Source organism: Pipistrellus hanaki, assembly GCF_964339955.1.
Source record: "Pipistrellus hanaki genome assembly, chromosome: 12".
NCBI classification, from domain to species: domain Eukaryota; kingdom Metazoa; phylum Chordata; class Mammalia; order Chiroptera; family Vespertilionidae; genus Pipistrellus; species Pipistrellus hanaki.
In genome coordinates, this window is record NC_140514.1 from 39,528,170 (window position 1) to 39,549,521 (window position 21,352).

At 39.3% G+C, this 21,352-nt stretch overlaps 1 protein-coding gene across 6 annotated transcripts in view; it reads right to left on the minus strand.

Moving 5' to 3' along the window:
- The window catches only part of EXOC6B (exocyst complex component 6B), a 470,364-nt gene extending 456,827 nt beyond the window's left edge, over positions 1 to 13,537 (minus strand). Inside the window, exon 1 of one of the 6 annotated variants that reach the window (XM_084901284.1) lies at positions 13,277 to 13,537. In XM_084901284.1, the coding sequence (XP_084757410.1) occupies positions 13,277 to 13,389 (113 nt within the window). In that variant the 5' untranslated portion in view covers positions 13,390 to 13,537. The remainder of the gene's footprint in view (positions 1 to 13,276) is intronic. The other 5 variants (XM_084901290.1, XM_084901283.1, XM_084901288.1 and 2 more) reach the window with 5 other exon arrangements.
- Positions 13,538 to 21,352: the final 7,815 nt, after the last annotated feature.

Sequence of the window (21,352 nt, forward strand, 5' to 3'; positions counted from 1 at the left end):
ATTATTTTAAAGGACACTATTTTGCTTGTCCTCAGTAAAAAAATTATGATCCATTACAATTACATGGTAATTCACTGATAATTAAGTGTTTAAAGATGAGATGATATGTAGGATATACTTCAAAATTATTAGTAGACAAGGTAGGCAGTGGAGGAAAGGTTAAGTAGTGAGAGAATCAGATGCAACAAGATTTGTTGTGTGTTTAACTGTTAAGACTGTAACAAAGATACATAAAGATTTAGTATATTATTTCATTGAGTTTTATGGATTTTAGATTTTCCACAGTAAACTTAATTTGGAAACAAAAAAGAATGGGGCAAAAATTGGTTGTGTCTATCTAAATTTACAAAGCTTAAATTTAGTAATCCCACATTTAAGAATCTATCTTATAGAAATATCACTATCAATATGTAAAGAGATATTTATAAGACTACATTATTGTTTGTTAGAACAATGTAGGGAAGGAAAAGGAGACAGTCTCTAAATGTCCATCCACAGAGGAGTATGTAATTCCATACAACAAAATATTCTGCAATTATTTGAATGAGATAGTTTTGACTTGTAAAGATATCTGACACATATATTATTAAGTAGAAAAAATACATGTGTATATGGTGATTCTAACTTAAAAAGAAAAATTATAAGACTATATATTTATACAAATGTGTGTATACATGCTTGTATAAGAAAAGAAAAAAGTCTAGAAAACTACACATCAAACTAATAATAATGCTTTAAACTGGGGAGTTCAGGGAAGAGAGTGAATTTTACTCATGTACTTCTAAATTGTTTATTGTTTTTACAATTCTATGCAATTAAAGACTAATATACAAATTGTCCCCTCAACTAGGAGTTCAACCAGGGGGTGGGGCCGAACGACCAAACGCCTGTGGCCCCTCCCCAACCTGGCCCCAATCTGGTCAGCCTGGCCAGACTCCATCCTTGCACAAATTCGTGCACTGGGCCTCTAGTGTGTGTGTGTGTGTGTGTGTGTGTGTGTGTATAAAAGTCTAATATGCAAAGTGTTGCCTCGGAAGTTCGACTGACCAGGAGTTTGATCACTCACTATGATGTGGCCATTGGGTGGTGTGGAATGAAGGAGGGCCCCAGTCGGTAACTAGCAGCTGCTAGGAACCCTGCCCATGCACAAATTTCATGCATTGGGCCTCTAATAAATTTATAAAACCTAAAAATATTTTAAAATCCATTACAATTTAAAGTATGTGGTACATAAAAATTACTCAATAAACAAAAGGAAATTTTAATTGAGTCATCTAGGAATACTATGACATAATTTCATAGAAAATAATAAAGTGCCAGAGGCTAAAACCAACAGTAATTAGCATATTATGCAAAAAGACCCATTGGAAGGCCAATGGACTTTGATATTCAGCAGGGCTGAAAATCAGCATAATACTGCCCAGCTGTGGGCTCAATGGCTGAAGGCAATTCCCTAACCTGATAATCCTTTTACTGTTTACCAAACTTTACTACTGATATGCCTGTATGCATTCCTAAGGGAAAATGTGTATTCAAATGAATAAAAGCAGAGGGGACCCAGAAGTCGGAGAGCTTCTCCACTAGAGGGAGTTTCCGCTTGGCCCCCCAGCCTTCTAAATTCATATTTCTTGTCTAGTGTTTTCATTTGTGCACAGCCCCTTCTTCAGATCCTGAACCCTTGCTACAAATGGATATGGCAATAAAGCTTGAAGGAAAATCATGTAAATTACTACACTTTCTATAAAATATGAACAGAAAAGAAGTACTGAAAATATTGGGACACACAAATAAGTTTGCAAAACTTCTACAGAATAGTTTTGGATAGAGAGAACTGAGGCAGACTGGGTGACAAAAGAAGGAAGTACAAAACAAAAGAAGGAAGAAAAAGACTGACAGAAAATACAGTTTCATAAATGGGAAAGGTCATCACATTTTATGAAAACAGTATTAAAAATAAGGGTAAAGGCCCAGCCAAATATATGTGTTTGTGTGTGTGTGTGTGTGTGTGTGTGTATGTATATATATATATATATATATATATATATATATATATATATATTTTTTTTTTTTTTTTTTTTTTTTTTTTATTTTTTTAGAACAGGGGTGGAGGTGGGACAGGGCAGTTTAGTGGCTATGGAAAATTTTTAGAGTTGTCCTTTATTTTTTTTTAATCTAGTGAATGTTTCATTTTTTCTAGAAGGGGTTCACAGTAAAATTTATTTATGCATGCTACCATTTCCATTTGTGTGTGTGTGTGTGTTGTATGTGTGTGTTTTATTGATTTATTTTAGAGAAGAGAAAGGAGAGAAAAAAGAGAGAAAAATATTAATTTGTTGTTCTACTAATTGATGTATTCACTGATTGATTCTTATATGTGCCCTGACCAGGGATCAAACCCACACCCGTGGTATAACAGGAAAACGCTCAAACCAACTGAGCTACCTGGCCCCAGCATAACTATCTTCTATTTAATGTATACAGGCTTCACCCTAGAGGTAACAACTTGAGCCAGCAGGAATAACTCTGGTTTCCAGACCTCCATTTCAATATGATGAGACAACCACATGCATTTACTTTCCTTTCTCCTGAAACCCCTTACAGAAAAAGGTATAAACCCATTACTTGAAAAAAACAAGGAAAGAGCCTACAGCCAACAAGAAATAGCAACAAATTTCTGGAAGACAAAAGCTGATAAACAGTAGTAAGGATGAAACACAGTAGTACAAAAAAAAAAAAAAAAAAGTCATTCCCAAAGAAATGAAATCCGAAAGAGAGTAGTATGAGAACCAACCATAGCGATGGAGATCTGGACCCAGAATGCCGAGAATAATGGAAGCACTGAAAACAAACAGATTAATTGAAAGAGTGAATATAGAATAGGCAAACCCCTACATACTACTCCACACATGGATATTCAATGAGCCAAAGCCAATCCTAAGCAAGGCATCAGGGGATCTTTCTCTGGAGAAGTAATAAAGCCTGAGAATATACTAAAAACCATCAAACTGTTCACTTTAAATAAATGAATTGCATAGTGTGTGAATTATATCTCAATAAAGCTATTTTTAAAACAGAATAAGCACCAATTTTTCTTTTTCTTTTTTTCCATAGTGGAAAATCATTTAAAATTGAATATGAGTTTTTATTAATTATGAATATAGAAACTGACTTTTTACTGAAAGGTGGAAGAAGAAGGCAGATAGGCTTGGGACCTCAGGACCAAAGAAACAACACTGGTGAGGTTCCCGGATTATCTTTTGCTACATATCCCAGCTTGGAACTAAAGAGACATGAACAAGTACAAACAAATAAGAAAAGAAAAAAAAAGCCCTAACAAAAGCCTGTTCTCTCTATCTAAGGATGACAAAAGACGTAGCCTACCAAAATAGAAAACATTTACACAATCACTGTTGTATTCTAGACAAACACTACAGAAAAAACTGTGGCCCCACCCACACTCTCACAAGCACGGGCAGAGAGGGAGCCAAGATTTCTGCCCTCTGGAAGCACCCAATACCCTGGCCAGTGTGTCGGAAAAGGCCAAGAATGGAGCTGGGACTCTCACGCCCAATGGTTGGTTACAATCCTCTCACACAATGTCATTAGCAGAGACCATGTATGGAGCCGGGACTCTCATCTCCGGTCAACAGAGGCCAAGAGGGGAACATGGACATCTACCTCCACCAGCAGTAACGAAGCATTAATCCACACCTCCTGCCAGAGCCGTGTGGAAGAAAGCTAGCTAAAAGGGTAGGTATAAATGAGAAACAGAGTCTCAAAACATAATATGTTTATACATATTTCAATTAAAAATCATTCTTCATACCAAGAACAAGGAAGTTGTCAAAGTAATGAAAAAAGACAATCAGTAGATGCCAAAAATGACAGAGATGTCAGAATTATCTGATGATGTTAAAGTCGTCATAACAAAAATGGTTCAACAAACAATTATGAATACACTTGGGAAAAAATAGAGCAAAGAATTACCAAATGGAGAGTTTAGAACTGAAAAATACAATAACTGAAAAGAAAACCTCAGAAATAGCCTCAGAAAGAACAGAGACAAGGATAAGTAACTAAGGAATAGAGGCAAGAATCAGTGAATTCTAAGATATAACAATAGAAATTACATTATCTGAATATGAGAAAATAAAATGAAATAAATAGCACCCAGGAACTATTGGACAATAACAACAGATATAACATTTATGTCACCAGAATCCCAAAATGAGAGTGGGAAAATAATGGAGTGGGAAACTACTTGAAGAAATAATAAATTAAAATTTCCCAAATTTGGCAAGGGACATATGAATCTACAGGCTCTTGAAGTTCAGCAAACCCAGAGAGATAAACCCAAAGAAATCCATGCCAGGACACATTGTAATTAAACTCCTGAAAACTAAAGACAGAGAAAAAAAATCTTAAAAGTAGCCAGAGAAAAATGACACCTTTTCTACAGGGAAAAAGTAACTTGAATGACAGCAAATTTCTTATCCGAAACCATGGAGCCCAGAAAGAAGAGGCACAAAATGTTTCGAGCACTGAAGGAAAAGAACTCCAGAATTCTACATGTAGCAGAAATAATGGCTCGTTCCTTTTCAGATGACGTAAACTAAGCCAATCTCATGTAAAGAGAATTTGCTGCCTACTCTTTAAAAAACTGGATACAGGAACTTCTTTAAACAGAAAGGAAATGATTTTTTTAACAGGAATCTTGGAACATAGAGGAAAAAAAAAAAAACACAGTAAGCAAAAATATGGGTGAATATAACAGGTTTTACTTCTCTTGAATTTTCTAAATTAGATTTGCTGCATGAAGCAAAAATTAAAACAGTTTGACATAATCCTAAATGTCTATAGAGAAAATATTTAAGATGGTTATAAATAGGAGAGGATAAAGGAACATAACGAGAAGTGAAGTTTCTATACTTCACTCAAACTGGTAAAATGATGACACAGGTAAACTGTGATAAGTTATATATTAAATAATTTTAACAACTAGAGAAAACACAAAAAAAAAAAAAAAACTATACAAAAAGGTACATTCAAAACCAGTATAGATAAATCAAATTGGAATTTTACAAAATGTTCAAGTCACTCAAAGCAAAGCAAAAAAAAAAGAAGAAACAAAAAAAAAGGAGAGAATATAGATAGAACAAATAAAAGGCAGAGTTGAGCCTTAGCATATCAATAATTACATTAAATATTATACCCCTCACAAATATAAACATAAATATCCCTAAGAAACTATTGGCAAATAGAATTCAGAAATATATAAAAAGAAATATGCATACACAGTGACTAAACTAACAGTGACTATTTCAGGGAGGCAGGCTCTTTTGCTGTGTTTGTTTTTTATTAAAAAGCTGTAGGGTAAAATAGTCATCCAGTTTTGATCTTGTTTGTCTACACTTGAAACATGACAAACTCTGTGATAAAAAAAAAAAACAAAAAAAAAAACATATCTTTTAGCTCTATAATATTGTATAGCAGAGCAGTGACTCTTACTGAGCCCACAACCCAGGCATGTGCCCTTGACTGGAATTGAACCCGGGATCCTTTAGTCCTCAGGCCGACACTCTGCACTGAAACTAACCAGCAAGGGCTATGTAGTTTTTAACTTACAAAGTCAGTACATATTTTGTTAGATTTATACCTAGGTATTTCTTTTTTAAAAGTGATTACAAATGGTATTGTGCTTTTAATTTTGGTGTCAATGTATTAATTGTTAGTATGTAGAAATATAATTAATTTCTGTGTGATTATCTTGGATCATTGTGACTTTGCTGGCCTTCATCATTTATCTAACAAAAGAACATTTTTCTAGTATTCCAAACACTGGAAGTATCTAAACTCAAAAAAAAAAAAAAAAATGATATTAGTGCTCTTAAAAAAACAAAAATTTTTGTTATCGTCATTGTTTTGCCATTATCTAAAGATCAAGCTGGTTATCAAACCATGGTAGTGCTGAAGGTAAATTCACTACAATGCAATGTGCATATCAATGTGATACCTTCAAGAATGAATAGTTGTTGGTTATTTCAACAGTCATAATCCATATGTATCACCACAAATCACACTAAGGTAATCTAATTGGTTGCACTGTAACAGTTTCTGCTCACAGATGTTTCACTAGGTAATGTATTTTAAAGTTCTAAATTATAATTATGCAAACATATATTATATGCTTAAACTTCTTTTAACAATCATTGTGCCCTTGAGAGTTAGATATCTCAACTTTTATAAAATTCTAAATCTAGAACAAGAAATTTCCAGACATTCCAAGTAAATAACCTTCTTAATGAGACACATATTTTCTAGCCAGTAAATTCTAGATTATATAGCTTAAGGCAAAACACCTATAGTTATTTTACTTGTTGGCAAATTTTTATTTGGCTAACATGGGTTGGGTGTTGTTGTTGTTTTGGGGTTTTTTAATATATTTTTATTGATTTCAGAGAGAAAGGGAGAGAGAGAAAGGGAGAGAGAGAAAGGGAGAGAGAGAGAGAGAGAGAGAGAGAGAGAGAGAGAGAGAGAGAGAGAGAGAAACGTCAATGATGAGACAGAATCACTGATCAGCTGCCTCCAGCATGCCCTGCAGGAGATCAAGCCCCCAACCCGGGCATGTGCCCTGCCCAGGAATCACACCATGACCTTCTAGTTCACTGGTTGACCGACACTCAATCACTGAGCCACACCAGACAAGTGGGTGTTGTTTTCTAACATCAAAATTAAGATTATTCGCCCTGGCCAGTGTGGCTCAATTGGTTGGACATCATCCCGTGGACAGAAAAGTTGCCGTTTCTATTCTCGTCCTATTCCTGGTCAGGCTCATGCCAAGGTCGCAGGCTCAATCCCCAGTAGTGTGCTTCCAGAAGGCAACCGATGGTTCTCTCACATCCGTGTGTCTGTCTGTCTCTCTCTCTCTCTCTCTCTCTCCCTCTCTCTCTCTCAAATAAAAAAAAGTTTTTTAAATCCTTGGGTGAGGATTAAAAGTAGTACTTATGAAGAAATAACTAAGGTATAAGCAATGCATAGTCTTTCAGACCAGAAATCATAGAGACTGAACACATGCATTTTACTTAGGAAAATGTCTGTAGCATTTATAAGTCTCTCAAAGTGATCAATGTTCCAAAAAAGAAAGAGAGGAATAATGCACTTTCCAACTCCCAATATAAATATTATCTAATCTATGCCTTAATTAAGCCAAAACCAGCAGAGAACTGTATTTATTCCTTTGGCTCCCTGGAAAACTGCTTTTACTGAACTAAGCTTTGGTTATGCATATGCTTTCGCTAAAGGACAATACAGCAAACAGCCTGTCACATATTGGGTATTAGAGTTACATTATATAGGTCCTTCTTTGTGAGGACATATGGGAGAAACAGTTCTCTAGTCTTACGCAGAACCAAGAATAGTTGTACTTCTCCTAAGTAACAACTGTTTTATTTTACAACACCATATCTCAAATAACTGAGCATGTCTCTTTTTTGTACTAGTTGCTAGAAAGCCTAGAGACAAAGTGATGGCCTACCTTTAAAAAACGTACAGGCCTTCAAATACAATTTTTTTGTGCATCTAATTTCCCTCATATCTTTTTCTTTTTGGAAGTTAGTAAGTTATGGCTTCTCCATTAAGAAATTACACTTTGAGCCCCGGCTGCGTAGTAGCTCAGTTGGCTGGAGCATCATCTGGATGTGCCTGGGTTGTGGGTTCAATATCTGGTCAGGGCACATGCAACAATCAATAAATGAATGCATAAATAAGTGGAACAACAAATATCTCTCATTCTCTCAAATCAATAAATAATTATTTTAAATTTAAAAAAAAAGAAGCTATACTTTGACTCAATACCTCTTGATACATCAAAAATGTATGCTTGCCTAGTCAGCATGGATTAGTGGTTCACTATCAACCTATGACTCTCAGTTTGGTCAGGGCATATGCCAGGGTTGTGGGTTCGATACCCTGTGGAGCGTGCAGGACGCAGCCAATCAATGATTCTGTCTCATTATTGATGTTTCTATCTCTCTCTCTCCCTCCCCCTTCCTCTCTGAAATCAATAAAAATATATTAAATAAATAAATAGCCAAAATAGCATGGCCTGCAAGCTCAGTTGGTTAGAGCATCATCCCCATACACCAAGGTTAGGGCACATACAAGAACCAACCAATGAATGCATAAATAAATGGAACAAATCTCTCCCTCTCTCTTTCTCTCTCAAAATCAATAAATAAAATGGCCAAAATATTTAAATATTCCATTATTGTTCCTTATTTCTTAGCTGAACGTTCCTTAATTCAAATACTGGAACACAGTCCCTGCATCATCAGTTGGTCTTTAAGTAACTGTCTTCCTTGTTTTTGAAACACTGCAACAGATACTACCACATTGCAAAAATGGCTTTACTCTTCTTTCCCACAGCAAGAGCAGACACTTTAAAAAATGACCTATTAGACACCTTAGGTCAAAATGTTTAAACTCAGGTCAGGCATGTGTGTGTAACTCAATTTCTACTAACTCCTCCCCCACAGTCTTTTTGCTCCCCCACTCCCCCGCCACCACAAGCAAATCTGAAATGTCCTCATTGCTCAGCTTCTCAACCCAGATTCACACATTTCATAGATAAGCCACTCACTAATTCTGTCTTTCTAAGTTGCATTCAGCTGAAAGCTTGATTTTGATATGTGATCAAATCAATTATTACATGGTTAACAGATTCTGCAAACTATCAACTGTAATGATATAAAAAACCAAAATATCTATCTTTATTATCCTCAATGTCCAGAATATGCAAACATATAAATACAGAGAGTAGACTGGGGAGGGCGAGGAGACAGAATGTAAAATGACTGCTAACAGGTAAAGGATTTTTTTTTTTTTTTTTTGGAGTGATAGAAATGTTCCAAAGTTAGATTATGGTGACTTTTGCACAACTGTGAGTATACTATAAAACCACTGAATTGTACACTTTAAGTGGGTAAACTATATGGTATATGAATTGCGTATCAACAAAGCTATTTTTAAAGGTATTATATTTTACTGTTAAACTTAAAAGTTATATGGTATTGGAAGGAAACTAGGCTTTGGGTGGTGAGCACACAATAGAGTATACAGATATCAAATTATAATGTTGTATATGTGAAATTTATATGTTATTAACCAACGTTACCTCAATAAATTTATTTTTTAAATTTAAAAGCAAAATCTGAAATAGCAAATTAAGAATGAATGTTAACTGCTAGTATCCACAGAGCAAACTAAGGAAATAACCTACTGAATAAGTAATATGAGAGAAAACTAGAAATACAAAGATGGGAATATGGAGCTATTGTACATGAGTGATTTGTAATCAATATTTTAGCATTAGTGCTACAAAGCTGGAATCAATATTATTTTAAAAACAAGACAGAACCCAATATCTTATAAGCCTCTTTCCTCATCTGCAAAATCAAGACTTGCAACTAACAAAATAATATTTTAGATGAAGAAAGATATGGCTGTTTTCCCAAAAGGATTAACGAGGCAAAAGCCTCTATATGCATGATATGCTTGGGCCTTTCAGAATTACAATAAAAAGGGAGAGGCACTCCCTTATGATATGTGGAAATTGACTAATACTGCATGACTGTTCAATATTAAAATAAGGAGTTATATAATGAAAAAGTCAAGCTACTGTGAGTCCTCAAACAAAAAAGGAATGACTGGAAGAGCGATTTGGTATACTAGGGAGAAAAAGCAAGTAATGATTCACAAGTAATAGTTGGCAAAAGAAAGAGTCTGTCTGGTTAGGCAAATGTAGCTAGGTGGATTTTTGTGAGGAGCAGGAATTTTAGGGATGGACATACTAATCTTATGTCTGCTATCAAATATGTTTCTTGCCGAAACCGGTTTGGCTCAGTGGATAGAGTGTCGGCCTGTGGACTGAAGGGTCCCAGGTTTGATTCCGGTCAAGGGCATGTACCTTGGTTGTGGGCACATCTCCAGTTGGGGGGTGCAGGAGGCAGCTGGTCAATGTTTCTCTCTCATCGATGTTTCTAGCTCTCTATCCCTCTCTCTTCCTCTCTGTAAAAAATCAATAAAATATTTTTTTAAATATATATATATATATATATATGTTTCTATTCTTTCATTCCTCTTCAGTTACAATATCTAACTCAGGAACAGCTAAGAATCTGGTGCCTAAAAAGAGCTATGACAAAAGATGGAAGAAAGAGAAAAGACTGTGAAGAAGGGTAGAGGAGTTTGAGATAGACAGTTAAGGGTAAAGGTAGGGAAGAGAGCCTACTGCCTTAATCAAACCTGGCTAATGATTGTGATGAGAAAGCAGGATATAATGATGACGGGGGTGCATCCAAGGAAAAGCACGCATCAAGTCTGTGCATGCTACTGTCTCCGAATGGGATAACCAATAAAGGTGAGATCAGCCCCTGTGAATATGGGCAAGAGGCAAGCTAAACTAAAGACAAAGACAGTGCATATCACTGGTATTTTTAGATGTCTAGTGATTGAATCTTGGGTCTGACAGTAAGATTTAGGGTTATCTGCCAAAGACAGGATAAGGCCAAAAATGAAAAGCCCCTAATAACGATACAGGGAGTTAGGAAAAGCAATTAGAACTGATAGGATAGTGCAGAGGTTCTCAAATCCTTTTTGTTTACCATGTCCACTTAGGGCAAAAGATCCCTTAATTCATCTAACCCCTAAAACCCCACTTTCAGTGAGAAAAGAACTCAATGATAACAATGAAGTTATATATATATATAATATATATATATATATATTATATATTTTTTTTAATTGATTTCAGAGAGGAAGGGAGAGGGAGAGAGAGAAAGAAACATCAACAATGAGAAAATCACTGATTGGCTGTCTCCTGCACACCCCAAGGGGATCGAGCCTGCAACCTGTGTATATGCCTTGACCAGGAGTCAAATCATGACCTCCTGGTTCATAGGCTCAACCACTGAGCCATGCTGGCCGGGCACAAGGAAGCAAATTTTAGGAAGAATGGGTAACTTGTATTCGAACCATAATGCATATATTCTATGTCAAGATACAAGAAGCTCTAACCAATTTGACTCAGTGGATAGAGTCAGTCTGGGGACTGAAGAGTCCTGGGTTCAATTCCAGTCAAGAGCACATGCCCAGGTAGGGGGCTAGATCCCTAACAGGAGGTGTGTAGGAGGCAGCTGATCAATGGTTCTCTATCACTGTTGATGTTTCTATCTCTCCCTCTCCATTCCTCTCTGAAATCAATAAATATATATATTTTAAAAGATACTAGAAAATTACAGGCCAATATTCAGTTGATACAAGTATGCATTATTATTCAGTGGAGGGTTAACATTATAAATCACAACAAACTAAATTGATCAGTTGAAGTCATTTATCATATAAGCCAAGTATGACAGCAGCGGAAAACCACAACCAACTCAAGACAACACTGATGGTGTCTGAGAAAGAATTCTTCCTAAAAACTCTGGTAATCCCAACGGCTCCAGCGGGAGCTTTGCTTGGCTGCCCACCGCAGCTCAGCAGCCAGATTTCTTAGTAGCAAACTGAATCCGCATCCTCAGTAACTCTAATAACATCTAGTTTTGTGAAAACCAAATATTAATAACCATTAATAATGCACTTATACTACTAGTAAGTTAACCTTTGGTTTTTATAAATGATAATGAATGAGGATCACTTAGTCAAAGACTTCCAGAAAATGAATAAAGAGAAAAGCATTATGATCACGATGGATGGTCACGATCAAGGAGAGCACTTGGAGAACAGTGCCAACAATGTGCCCTGGAGAAGGAGGCTGTGCAGATGGAGATGACTAAAGTCTCCAGTCTGCCCCTCCTTCAGACAGTCTTTAGAAAGGCAATATTCCCATGGAAAAAAAAAAAAAAGCAGTGCATAATAACTCATTTTTGAAGGTTGAAGCAGTGACCCAAGACGGTAGGAGGTGGATAAGACAATTACCTCAATACTAGCTACATGGAGATCTGAAAAGTCCAGAGGAAGGGTGAAGATGAGTTAGTTCTAGGGCAGTGGTCAGCAAACTGCGGCTCGCGAGCCACATGTGGCTCTCTGGCCCCTTGAGTGTGGCTCTTCCACAAAATACCACGGCCTGGGCGAGTCTATTTTGAAGAAGTGGCGTTAGAAGAAGTGTAAGTTTAAAAAATGTGGCTCTCCAAAGAAATTTCAATCGCTGTACTGTTGATATTTGGCTCTGCTAACTAATGAGTTTGCCGACCACTGTTCTAGGGCACCAGGAGCCTGAGGGGAAAGGGAAGGTAGCTCCACACTGGGCTGGGTCAGTAATTAACAAGTTCAGGCGAAGGGTGATCCCCCAGTGAGGCCGGACACTGGAGGTGAAGAATGAAGACTCCAGATCCAGGCTGGAGACGAGGCATCTCAACTCCCCCACTTGATTTTCTCAATAACCTTGTTGGGCAAGGAAGTCACTCAAAGCCTCACCCGTAAAATGAAGGTACTAATAGTACCTAACGGGACTGTGTTTCGGTTTTAAGAAGTTGTATTTGTAAACTGCTTAATACAATGCCTTGCTCTCTATACAGCAAGTGATTCCTAACTTTTGTTAAATAAACTGGGGAAAGTGGGAGTTTCTTTTGACACCTCCAAATAAAATGGAGGTGTGGGCGCAGAGTAATGGTCTCGGAGCGAGAGGGGGAGGTAAGTTTCTCTCGGCGATGGCACGACCCCCAGGCTGCCCCTCGGGGAGGGGTGGGCCTGCTGACAGGGCTCAGGGGGCACCCGCTCCCAGGAGAGGGGCACGGGTGGTCGAGGGAAGAAACTTCCTTCCTGGCCTAGGATTTTCAGGAACTCATTTCTGAGAAGTGGCTGTGATTTTCAGGAGGCAGGAGTTTCATTTCCCAGCAACAGACCGTGGGGAGAAATTCTATTTTGTCTGCAAAGCGGAATGGGGCTCGGGTCGGAGGGAGAGGGGGAGACGTCCTGGAGGGAGAGGTGATCAAAGCCACCATCTGCCCGGCGCCGGGCAAGCCTCGGAGGGAGGAAGAAAGTTGCCCCGGCCCGAAGGAAGGGGACCTGGGCTGTGGACGACGGCGATCGCGAAGGGACCCCACGTCGGGGCTCCCGAGGGAGACCCGCCCCGCCAAGGGTGGAGGTGGCTCGCCCGGCTCCCCGAAGGGAGGGGCCGGCGCTGACCCTGCGACGGCTGGGCAGAGCCATGGCCTCGAAGGAGCCCAGCCCACCCGTCCCGCTCGTGCCCCCGTGGGTGGCCCCGGCCCCGGGATACCTGAGCGTGGGCCCGATGCAGGCCGTGTCGGTGCTCTCGATCTCTCGCAGGATCCGCTCGTGTTCCGCCGCTGTCTCCAGGCTCTCCGCCTCCGCCATCTTTCCCCTCTCCATAGACCGGGGCGCCCCGCAGCGTGCCCCCACCCCGCTTCAGCTCCGCTCACCTGACGCTCCTACTCCCACCCCAGGTTCCCGAGCCCCCTCCGTCTCCGGCTGCCCGCAGGACGACCCCTCCCTCAGGCGAGGCACGCCCCCTTGCGTCACCGCGTCCGCCGACGTTCCACGCAATGCCCTCTGGGATTGGTAGTTCTCTGGGCGATGTCGGGCAGGATTCCGCTCCTGTACACGTTAAATCCACAAATACGCGTGGAAAGCCGCGCTTTAAACCAGCAACAAGTAAGGACTGTATATGCAACGGTGATCTAATCAGGCACTGGCCTTAACCCTACAAATTCTTGTTTAAGATCCTTACCAAAAGTTCAAAAGTCTCTAGTCTAGAGGTTCGAAAAATAAGAAAAAATTAAATTAAATTAAATTAAAAATAATTAATATATAAAAAGAAACAAAAATAAGAAAGGACTAACTAGGTTTCTGTGGACAGCTATCTTACAAGGTGGGAGGTTGGGGATAGAGAGAGAGAAAGCTAAAAAAAAAAAAAAAAAAAAAAAAACCCAAGCCAATCCAGAGAATCAAGCCCAGAGATCCCTTGCAGGTATGAAGGATTCACAGACTGGGCCCAGAGGTTTAAAGGTGTGTCCAGAAGGTATGAGGAGATCTCAGAAAGCCAGCAAGAACTTTATTTGCTCTATGTAGATAAGTCGTAGTAAGAGGTGGGGCTGGAAAAGTACTTTGGGTAGAAATACTGGGCTGAGAAATGTGTACTTTATTCTAATGACTCCACTGATCCAATGACCAATTGTATCAGAAATGCCTAGAAACTTGTTTTTAATGCTGATTAAAGGTCCTACATTAGGACTTTCTGCATTTCATAAACACATCTGCATTTCATAAACTCCCCAGATTAGAATTTTAAAATCATATGTATTGGTCAATGCTTGAATTTTTACCTAACACAAATGGGAATCCATTGAAGGTTTTTAAGAATAGTGACTGAACAAAAATAGATCCAGAGATAAATGGCTGGGGAGGTGGGAGGGGGGGGCAGTTAGAGATCAACCAAAGGACTTATATGCATGCATATTAGCATAACCAATGGACACAGACACTGGGGCGGTGGGGGCTTGCCCTCAGGGATGGGAATGGCTTGGGGGAAGGGCGGGGGGAGAAAGTCAATGGGAAAAAAAGGAGCCATATATAAAACTTAAAACAATAAAAAAAGAGAAGAAAATTTAAATGACCAATAAAAAATAAAGCTGATATCCTTGTGAGGTTAAAAAAAATACTAAAATAATGTTTTTCTATTCCTATAATTTTCAGTGATTTCTGGATTTATAAAATAGATGTTGAAAATTGAGGATACTTATATAGTTCAATTCCAAATAAAAATCACTGAAATGCTCACACACAAAAGAAGAACAACAACAACAACAACCACCAGGTTGGCATTAAGAAATTTGATCAAGCCAAAACCGGTTTGGCTCAGTGGATAGAGCAACAGTCTGTGGACTGAAGGGTCCCAAGTTAGATTCCGGTCAAGGGCATGTACATTGGTTGTGGGCACAACCCTGGTGGGGGCTGTGCAGGAGGCAGCTGGTCGATATTTCTAACTTTCTATCCCTCTCCCTTCCTGTCTGTAAAAAATCAATAAAATATATATTTTTTTAAAAAAAGAAATTTAATCAAAAGCAAGTGTGCAATGTGAGCAGATACAGAAAATCTGCAGGCAGGGAAATGTTATAGAAAAATTTAAAGCCTAAACCAGGGAAGTGGCAATGAAAATGAAAAAGAATGGACAAGTAGGAAATACATTTAAAAGCAGAATTAGCATCAGTTGCTAAATATGAGAAAGGAAGACCTTGGATATTACTCTGAGGTTTGAAGCAGAGTCACTAGGAGAATTGTGTTGCCATCAACAACAGCAAGAACAACAACAACAAAAGGCATGTGAGAATTAAACTAGAAGTCAAGGCTAAATAATATGTACCATTGCCATACTATGGGTTATTATGTAATCATTGAAGAGAAAGAGAAAAGACTCTATATTCAGAGACAAAACTATCTTCAAAGTGTAGTATTAAGTGAAAAAGCAAGGCATGAAACAGTATGTCTTCATTTGTTTTATTAAAAGGATAAATATTGTATGCTAACATATGTATAAAATATTATAAATACATCAAATATTTCTGAAAGGATACCCAGGAGGCTGTTAACAGTAGTGGCAGCAAGGAGAGGGATTAGAAGCAAGGGGCCTGAAGTAGGAAAAAGGTAGTTTTAAATTATGTATGTATTTTGGAATTTTTTTCTCTTGCGCATGCATTACTTTCTCAATAAAAGTATTGAGTCAGCATTAACTAAAAATAAATTTTAAAAAGAAACAAACCAATAGTGAAGAGAATGGGTTACAAGTCCTGGTTTGCCAGGTGGTGAGCAAGTTGCTAAACCTGTCTGTGTCTAAATCATCTCTGGTTGTCCTCATTTTATTCCATTACTTATGTTTGAACCATTCCAGATGGATGTAGGAAGGGTACAGAGAGTGTGGAGCCCTTCATCTTTATAAAGATCTCTTGAAATACGCGGCAGAGGGTCCCTTCAGTTACGGATTTTAGCATCTCAATCAGCAAAAAGTGTTTAGTCCAAGGCAAGAAGCAGACGGCTGTGTAGATCAGATATATATAGAAGTGGTTAAACTAGCTTCTGCCACTTTCAGCAGTTCTTCTGAGCCCCACAGAGGCCAGAGATCTCACATGTTACCAACAAGCGCGTGTGAGTTTGGAGTGACTCCAACAGGAAAGCCCCAGTGAAGATGGCCTGCGCTCTAAATACAGAAGCTGTAAATAAGTTCAGTGTGGAATGACCAAGGAAGCGCTAGACTTGGGGTCCTGCTGCCTTTGATGCTGGTCCAGCATGAGTAGTTAAAATGTTGAGCACTGCCGAAACCAGTATGGCTCAATGGATAGAGCGTCGGCTTGGGGACTGAAGGGACCCGGGTTCGATTCCGGTCAAGGGCATGTACCTTGGTTGTGGGCATATCCCCAGTAGGGGGTGTGCAAGAGGCAGCTGATCGATGACTCTCTCTCATCGATGTTTCTAGCTCTCTATCTCTCTCCCTTCCTCTCTGTACAAAATCAATAAAAAAATATTTTTAAAAAATAAATAAATAAAATGTTGAGCACTTTCTGGGAGCCAGGCACAGTACACAAAGTAAGCACTTCCATGCAGCATTGAATCCTTACAGCAATCATTGGCAACTGATACTAAGTATCTCATTTTACAGATGAGAATGTTAAGAGAATGAGTAATACCTCAAGTTTCACAGCTAGTCAGTGATGAAGCTGGTATTTAAACCCAGGTCCATCTGATCCCAAGGCCCATTCCCTGATCATTGGGCCACACTGTCCCGCCCATGCCCTCCGTTGCCAATTTATTGTGTGAGCTTCAGCTAATCACTCTGCCTCTAAGCATCTGCTTCTACATTAGTATAATTTATTATATCACTTCTCAGACCCCTTCCAAATTGTTCTGAAGACCTCGTCTCAAAACTACCTCTTTCCACTTTGAAGTTCTTTTCTCTTTTCCTGCATCCGTAGATTCACAGCAGAGGTGGGAAGCTTTTCTCTGTCAAGGGCCATTTGGATAGTTATTGTAACATCATTCTCGGGCCACAAAAAAAATTATCTACTTAAAAATTAGCCTGCTAGTGGAAACCGGTTTGGCTCAGTGGATAGAGAGTCGGCCTGTGGACTGAAAGATCCCAGGTTTGGTTCCCGTCAAGGGCATGTACCTTTGTTGCGGGCACATCCCCAGTGGGGGGGTGTGCAGGAGGCAGCTGATCAATGTTTCTCTCTTATTGATGTTTCTAACTCTCTATCCCTCTCTCTTCCTCTCTGTAAAAAAAAAAAAAAAAAAAAAAAAAAAAAAAAAATTCAATAAAATATATTTTTTAAAATTAGCCTGCTATATTTGATCAAACATTTAATTAATTCACCTCTAATGCCTTAGCAGGGACAGACCAAATGACTTTGTAGGTTTTATATGACCCTCAGTGGCTGGATGTTCCCCACCCCTAATTTACATTGTCAACATTCTCAATATTCCCACCATTGCAACTTCTAAACTGTTATTCCAAAACCCTAATTTCTCAACGCCCCTTCGAAATCTAGGTCATCAGGTTGTGCTATGGTCCCCTGCTAATGCTCACATTCCTCAGAAAATTCCCAGTTGGCTCACAGTTATTTCCTCTCCACTTCATCTCTGCCATAATCCTGAAGCACTTCAACACCAGCCTGGATGACCCACCCAACACCTGACCTCATGTATCCCAACTACCTCAGCCACGTTCCGCATTCCACACAGATAATCATTCATTCGTGGCCACACTTTTTCCCTGCCATTCTGCCTTACCCCGAAGACCACAAACTCTGACATTCCTCTCTCTGCCCTTTTCTATACACCTGTTCATCCGCCTAATTTCTCTGGGGCCCACACCCTATTCTATGTAATATATTAGCGCCTTTTCCCTTTTATGTTGGATTTTTTTTTTTTTTTCTAGCAAAGCTTACAATTCAGAGAGATTGACTTTGATTCCTGGCTTCTTCATTAATCAGCAGGGGAATCTGGGTGTTATGTGGCTTCCTTAAGCTGCAGTTTTCTTATGTATAAAACTAGTGTACCAGTGCACAAAATTCACGCATGGAGGGGGAGTTCTCTCAGCCCAGCCTGCACCCTTTCCAATCAGGGACCCTTGGAGGATGTCCAACTGCTGGTTTAGGCCTGGAATCGGGCCTAAACAGACAGTTGGACATTCCTCTCGCAACCTGTCTGCCTGCCTGATTGCCTCTAACTGCTCACCTGTCTGCCTAACTGATCACCTGTCTGCCTGCCTGATTGCCCCTAATTTTTCTTGATTTTTGACCCACAGATTATTAAGATTGTGTTGTTTAATTTACACATACTTGTGAATTCCCAACTTTCTCTATTGATTTCTAATTTAATTCCATTGTGGTACAGAAAACATATTTTATTTTATTTCAATCCTTTTAAATGTATCAATATGGTCTATCTTATCTATTTCAAGTGTTCCTTGTGCATTTGATAGGGATGTGTATTTTGCTATTGTTCAAGTCTTCTCTTCCCTTGTTCCTTGTTGTTCTATCCATTACTGAAGTAAGATAATGAAGTTTCCAACTATTATTGTTGAATGGCTATCTGCTCTTAAATATCTCCCAGATGCTTAAACTCATTATATTCAAAATTGATTTTACACTCTCTCCTTTCTCAAATCCATCTCAGTTAATGGCACTAGATGCTCACAGAATCTCAAAAATTATTCTAGATTCCTTGTTTTCCCCTAATTCCAACAGGCCATTTCTCTTTAACCCATCTATCCCTGCCCCACTTAATTTGGGTCCTTACACCTAATACCAGGACTATTATAACCAATCTACTTGTCTCCATTCTTGCTAATGTTCATTCCACCTAGAACAACACACTTTTTTTTTTTTTTTAAATATGGTGGTTTTATTAGCCTCCTTGGACTGTTGCAACAAATTACCGCAAAAATGGTGGCTTAAACCAACAAATTCATTTACTCACAGTTCTGGATGTCCAAAATCCATTTTACTGGGCTGAAATCAATGTGTCAGCAGCTCTATGGGGAGCTTTGACTCTTCCAAATTCTTTTTGTGGCTTCTAGCATTTCCTAACTGTGGCTGCATCATTCCAATTTCAAGGAATGGATTATCCACTCATGTCTACCCTGTTCTTTACACTATTTTCCCTCGTGTGTGTTTGAATGTTCTGCCTCCTGCTTGGTTCAGATCCTGGCTCTGGAACTCTTTAACAACATACCCTTGGGGAGATTTCTGAACCAATGACCCATAGTTATCGACCTTGGGCTCTGGCAAAGGGAGAGCAGAGTGACTGGAGCTGTGTGAGCAGAAGTCGAGGTTGGGGGCTCTGGAGTTAGAGCCAGAAGGCAGAAACCCCGGTTTCCTTGCCGAGTCATTCCCTCATGCTGCAGAGGGCATCTTTCTCTTGCAGACCTCTCCCATCCTGGCAGCCTTTGCCTCAATACACTCGTTCTTTAGAACATAAGTCCAGAGTCACCCTCTCCCATGGGGCGTCTTTGCTATATGATCTCATTCTTCCACTTGAGCTCTCAGCCTCCTGTGTACACATCTGTCCCAAGATTTACCACACAATTTTACCACTGCCTTCCCCTCAGGATAGCTCAGTCTCTTACAGCAGAGTAATTAGAACGCTCTAGAGTTAGACAATATAGATTAAAATCTCGACTCTATCGATTCCTAGCTGTGTGATTGGCAAATTATTTTATTTCTCTATGTCTCAGTTTCTTTATCCATATTATGAATATAATAATACTACTATTTCATAGGGTTAAATTAAATTAATAGATTCAAAGTACTTAATGTTAATGTTAATACTATTATTCTAGTATTATTCTAGTATTACCTGTGGTCCCCAGCACTTGAGCAAAGGACTCAGAATAGAAAGCATGAGCTGAAATAATCTGAACTTAACTGCTTGCCCCTTTTTTCAGTCTTTAGTTATGCTATTCTCTTCCTTTCATATAAATACCCTTCCTCCTTCCTCCTCCTTGCTTACTTGGCGAAATAATTCTTCAAGATCCAGCTTGTGTGACCTTCCTTTGTGAAGGCAAGCCTTCCCTTCCTAACACAGGCAAGCAATGGATTCTTTGTCAACCTCTCTATCTTCTATTATTAATACGTGATTCTGCATTGTCCCTATCACACTGTGTGACCTTGAGTAGTAGCAATAATAACAATTACTGCTTTATTAAATGCCTGCTGGGTTCCAGGAACCTAATATGATTTCTCTCATTTAATCTTCACAGTCATCCTGCTGTGAGACAGAAATTGCTGTCTCCATTTCATTGATGAAAAAAACTGAGGCCCTGTGTGGTTAAATAATGTGTCCATGATCAGATGGATAAGAGCTAAGTGACAGACTGAGGTTCGTAGCCAGGCCTAACCTCAGAGCTCACACACTTTCTTTTATTGCTTTTATTCATTTTCAAGTCTGTCTCTCCACTTACACCATGAGCTCCTTGGGGGCTGTGCCAGCAGCTGGCTCTCTTAGGGGAAGGACTATGCCTCCCAGAAGTCCTGAAGTCTCCTGGGTGTGGAGCATCAGTGCTCTCTTCGGTCTCTCCCCACAGTGCTGAGGTAGGATTCTGTGCTGGCAGGAGAGGGAGAGAACAATGATTGAACAGAGATTAAAGCAGCTGAGCCCCTAGGACTCTCTTGGTCATGTTTTCTGCTCCAGCATCTCTGGGGGCTGTGAGGAACCCTCCCAAGAGTCTGAGCTCACTGTCCCCTGGGCGGTGAAGTCAGCCTCCTGCCCTGCCAGGCCCCTGAGACCACAATCACACTGACATCACCCTTGTTTCCATGGAGCTTAGTAAGGAACTCAGTCCTGAGACAAATTCTGTCATCATGATTTTAGGGGTCCTTTTCTTTGCCCCAAAATCTTTCTCCAGGTCTCTCATAGTAACTTACTTATCCCCCAAGATTGTAAGCTATATTCAGTGTTTTGCTCTATATAAACACTGCCTAGAACCTCTGACACACCCATATAAATCAGGAAACACAGAGAATTTAAAAAAAAAAAAATCTCCCCAGTGATCTTGTCAGACTGGAAAAGGGAGAAGATGAGCAATAGGAAATTAGGACAACTTGTCAACCTTTCCAGGATCTGACTGTCACAGGTCTGTTCCACTTTAAAATGGCTGGAAACTTGAAATGGCTGCAATCTTGAAGTTTTGGATTTCAAACTTTCCAGTCTCTGTTAGTTGTAAGAAAGCCATCTCAAGGTGACAGGAGAATATATATATTTTTAAATATATTTTATTGATTTTCCACAGAGAGAAAGGGAGAGGGATAGAGACCTACAAACAATGATGAGAGAGAAACATCAA